Source organism: Microtus ochrogaster, unplaced genomic scaffold (assembly GCF_000317375.1).
Source record: "Microtus ochrogaster isolate Prairie Vole_2 unplaced genomic scaffold, MicOch1.0 UNK3, whole genome shotgun sequence".
NCBI classification, from domain to species: Eukaryota; Metazoa; Chordata; class Mammalia; order Rodentia; family Cricetidae; genus Microtus; species Microtus ochrogaster.
In genome coordinates this window covers 4,277,210-4,281,842 of record NW_004949101.1, presented here as the reverse complement: position 1 = coordinate 4,281,842, position 4,633 = coordinate 4,277,210, and the positions used below count along the sequence as shown (strand labels likewise).

General features: G+C 45.7%; 1 protein-coding gene across 2 annotated transcripts in view; it reads left to right on the top strand.

Moving 5' to 3' along the window:
* Kat14 (lysine acetyltransferase 14) overlaps window positions 1-4,633 on the top strand; it is a 33,204-nt gene that overhangs the window by 14,468 nt on the left and 14,103 nt on the right. For both annotated transcript variants that reach the window (XM_005365510.2, XM_026788483.1), the window contains exons 5-6: window positions 2,082-2,498; window positions 2,586-3,151. In XM_005365510.2, the coding sequence (XP_005365567.1) occupies window positions 2,082-2,498; window positions 2,586-3,151 (983 nt within the window). The remainder of the gene's footprint in view (window positions 1-2,081; window positions 2,499-2,585; window positions 3,152-4,633) is intronic.

Genomic DNA, 4,633 nt, shown 5'->3' with positions numbered 1-4,633 from the left:
CGAGACAGGGTTTCTCTGTGGTTTTTTGGAGCCTGTCCTGGAACTAGCTCTTGTAGACCAGGCTGGTCTCGAACTCACAGAGATCCGCCTGCCTCTGCCCCCCGAGTGCTGGGATTAAAGGCGTGTGCCACCACCGCCTGGCAATATATTATAATATTAATCCCTTACATTTCCCCTTAAAATGCCTTGGACATCTTTCAGTTGTAGTGCATGTAGATTGACCATATTTTCTTTCATTTTATTGACTGCATTATATGACCACTTTATGGTAACATCAAAACTTTCCCAGTTATCTTAGTTACGGTTACTATTGCTGTGTGGCCAAAAACAACTTAGGGAGAAAAGGTTAATTCAGTTTGTGATACTGCAACATTATTCATCATCAAAAAAAAAAGTCAGGGCAAGAGCTCAAATAAGGCAGGAGCTGGTGCAGAAACCAGGGAGGGGTGCTGCTTTCTGGCTTGCTCTCCATGGCTTGCTCAGCCTGCTGTCTTATAGAATCCAGGACCACCCTACCTAGGGGTAACACTACCCACAATGGGAGAGGTCTTCCCATATCAATTACTGATTAAGAAAATGTCCTATAGGCCCTTCTATAGCCCGATCTTATTGAGCCTTCCTCCTCTCCATTGACTCTAGCTGTGTCAAGTTGACAAAACTAGTCAGGACAACTGTCTTCACACATTTTGGTTGTTTTCTCCTTTGTTGTTATTGTGTGGTTGGTTGGTTTGAGACAGGGTTTTATGTAGCCAAGGCTGGTCTTGAACTCCTGATCTTCCTGCCTCCACCTCTTCAGTTCTGGGATTATATGTGCCACCCTGCCTAAGCTTTTATTTTTAATTCTTATTTTTAAAATAAATTTGTGTATGTAGGGAGGAGGGTGTGCCACATCCTCCTGTGGAGGTGAGAGGGTGACTTGGGGGAGTCGCCCCAGGATGGAGCTCTGGTGGTCACTTTAGCAGATGTCTGGGCTCTTTGAGGCATAGTCTGCTGCTAGGTACTCAACTATAGCCCCAACATCTGAGGCAGTCTCATGTGGCCCAAGCTGGCCTTGACTTCTGATCCTCCTGCCTCTGCCTTCTAAGTACTGTAATTATAAGCATAAACCACTGCCCTAAACTTCTGCCCATTTTCGTTGTCATTATTTTAAACTTTTTCAAATTTTTGTATATGTATATAGTATGATAAGTTACTAAAAACAGTGTTGATGGGTCAGAGGGTATAGTTAGGTAAAGATGTCAGTGGTAATGCCAAATTACCCTCTACAATGTACATTTTATGTTCTACAAAAAAGTCAGGAAGGCACGCCATATTCTTGGTGATCATTATGAAATTTCCCCAGTCATAGCATATGAAAGATAGAATTGATGGTGTTAATTTGTCTAAATTTGCATTGTAGCTTTTGTTTAAGAAAGTTCTTCCGAGCTGAGCAGTGGTGATGCACGCCTTTAATCCCAGCACTTGGGAGGCAGAGGCAGGCAGATCTCTGTGAGCTCGAGGCCAGCCTGATCTATAAGAGGTAGTTCCAGGACAGGCACCAAAGCTACAAAGAAAGCCTGTCTCGAAAAACAAAACAAAACAAAAAAGAAAGTTCTTCCTAGATAAGCTGGTGTTAACTTTAACTCACTGTTTACCTCTGACTGACTTTCTGGCTTTGTTCTTAAGACTCTCGTCCCTTCACTGCTGGGATTATGGGTATGCACCATCACACCCAGGCAAAACTTTTTTGAAAGTGAGGTAAGGTTTTTTTCATTGGGGTAGTCTGAACATTTCTGTATATTGAAGATGGTGCCAATAGTAAATTATGAAAGAAATAGTTAACATTAAGAAGAAAATGAATAGCTAAGGGGATGGAGAGATGGTTTTGCCATTAGGAGCCCTCGAGGCTTTTGTAGAAGGCCGGAGGTCAGTTCCCAGTACCCACGTCAGGGTGGTTCACAACCACCTGGATCCAGCTCCAAGGAATCTGGTGCCTTCTCTCACCTGTACGTAAATGCCCAGAAGCACATACATGTACATAGATCTGAAACATATTTTAAAAAGAGCAGTTAACATAGAAATTAGGTATTCTTTTCTGGCAGCCTCAAAACCAGCGTTGGATCCCATCATCACTGTTGAGGGACTCCGGAAACGGGCAAGCCGGAATCCTGTGGAATCTGCCATGGAATTGAAAGAGAAGCGGTCTCGAACACAGGAAGCAAAAGACATCAGAAGAGCACAGAAGGAAGCAGCTGGCCTCCTTGACAGGAGCACCTCCTCTACCCCTGTCAAGTTCATAAGCCGAGCCCGGAGGCCAGACATGGTTCTGGAGAAAGGGGAAGTGATTGACTTTTCATCTCTGAGCTCCTCAGACCGCACCCCCCTCACAAGCCCATCTCCTTCCCCCTCTCTGGATTTCTCTGCCCCTGGGACACCTGCCTCGCATTCAGCCACACCTAGCCTGCTTTCTGAAGCCGATCTCATCCCAGATGTGATGCCACCCCAGGCCTTGTTTCATGGTAAGACTTACTGTGTTTTCTAGCTTGGGGGTGAACCTGTGCTCTGCCTTCCTGTGTCTTGACAAGAGTCCATTCTGCTTTGCACAGATGATGATGAGCTGGAAGGAGACGGAGTTATAGACCCAGGGATGGAGTACATCCCACCCCCAGCTGGGTCAGCAGCTTCCGGGCTGGTTGGGAGCAGAAAGAAGGTCAGAGCTCCTGAACAGATAAAACAGGAGGTGGACAGTGACGAGGAGAAGCCAGACAGGATGGATGGAGATAGTGAAGACACAGATTCAAACGCTTCTTTGCACACTAGGGCTCGAGAAAAGAGGAAGCCACCCCTGGAGAAGGACGTGAAGCCCAAGGGGCCCAGGTATACACCTGTGAGCATCTATGAGGAGAAGCTGCTGCTTAAGAGGCTGGAGGCATGCCCCAGTGCTGTGGCTATGACCCCAGAAGCCCGGAGGCTGAAGCGGAAACTGATCATCAGGCAGGCAAAGAGGGATCGGGGTTTACCACTGTTTGACTTGGACGAGGTTGTGAATGCTGCGCTTCTGTTAGTCGATGGGATTTATGGAACCAAAGACGGAGGAGCATCCCGGCTTCCAGCTGGACAAGCTACATACCGTACCACCTGCCAGGACTTCAGAATCCTTGACCGATACCAGGTGATGTGGGGTGGAAGAGGGAGTGGGACAGGCAGCACCAGGCAGTGGATATTGTTGCTGTGTGGTATTTGATATCATGAGTAGTTTGGGGAGAAGAAAGCAATGCAAAACTTGGTGGGCCTCCTGTTCAAAAATAGCTCATCATTTAATGCCCCTTCATATATCTGAGTTTCTTTCTCACCCAACATCCAAGAAATAGTCTAGATATTTCTTATCTCTCCCTTGAGGGTAGCTATATGTGGTCTATTTCATGATTTTGACTGACAGGTTTGTTGAGGATATGTAGTATCCTAGACCCTAAGAAGCTGGAGCTGTGGGTATGTAACTGTCTTTGTACTTAGGGCTCAACGTGAAGAACTCTGGAGTCAGTGTTACTCGTGGTGAGTTCCACGAGTACTCAGACAGCATCTAATTCCACTGGGACTGCTGGGCTCCCCACCAGCAGCTGTGATCTAGTTTTGCTGGCATTTGACCCTCATCTGCCTTAACTTTTACCAATCAATGGCTGTGACTATAATCTCATCTCATATTTATATCTCTTTGATTATAAGTGAGGTTGAACATTTTGTGTTTCCTATTTGTTTCTCTGTGAATTGCTTGTTGAGTCTTTAACATTTTTCTGTTGTTCTCTCTGAACTGTCTTGGAAATCTCTGTTGCATGTCTGATTCTCAGTGGCATGCTAGGCACCAGGCCTCTTCCTCTGGTTCTACTTGGAGCTTGGTGTGGGATGCGCTTTCCATCTGATTTCCATCTCCTTCTGGAGTTCTCCCCGTTTCCTGTCCCCTGTTTCCTCTGTTCTGTCTTTTAGGAATTCCCTATTTTGAACTGGCATACCCCCTTCTGTGTAAGGGCCTGATAGTAAATACTGTAGGCTCGGCAGCCCACAAGGTCTGGCTTGTAACTGAGAACCGGTGACAGAAGGAGCTGCAGTAGTACATGGCTCCAGCTGTGCCCCAGGGAGTTCATTTACTGAGATGGGCAAGGGCTAGGCTAGGCCTGAGGGTGCAGAGCACCCTGTGCTCTGATAGGTCCTGAGTTAATATGTGTTTTTTTTGGTGGCATATGCCTTTAATCCTAGCACTCAGGAGCATAGGCAGATAGATCTCTGTGAGTTCAAAGCTAGCCTGCTCTACAAAGGGACGGCCAAAACTACATAGAGAAAGACTGTCTCAAAAAAACAAAAAAGAAGTTTTTCTGTCTTGTTAAATGGTATGTTACTGATTGCTCCTCCCTCAAAGTGTCTTTCCTTGGTCTCCTCGCTTTCCTCTTGTGTTACTTATTACACGATAGTAGACTGATTTTTCCTATATCCTCCTTGTATTAGTTTCTTGCTCAACTCTTTTTTTTAATATTTATTTATTTATTATGTATACAATATTCTTTCTTCATGTATGCCTGAAGGCCAGAAGAGGGCACCAGACCTCATTACAGATGGTTGTGAGCCACCATGTGGTTGCTGGGAATTGAACTCAGGACCTTTG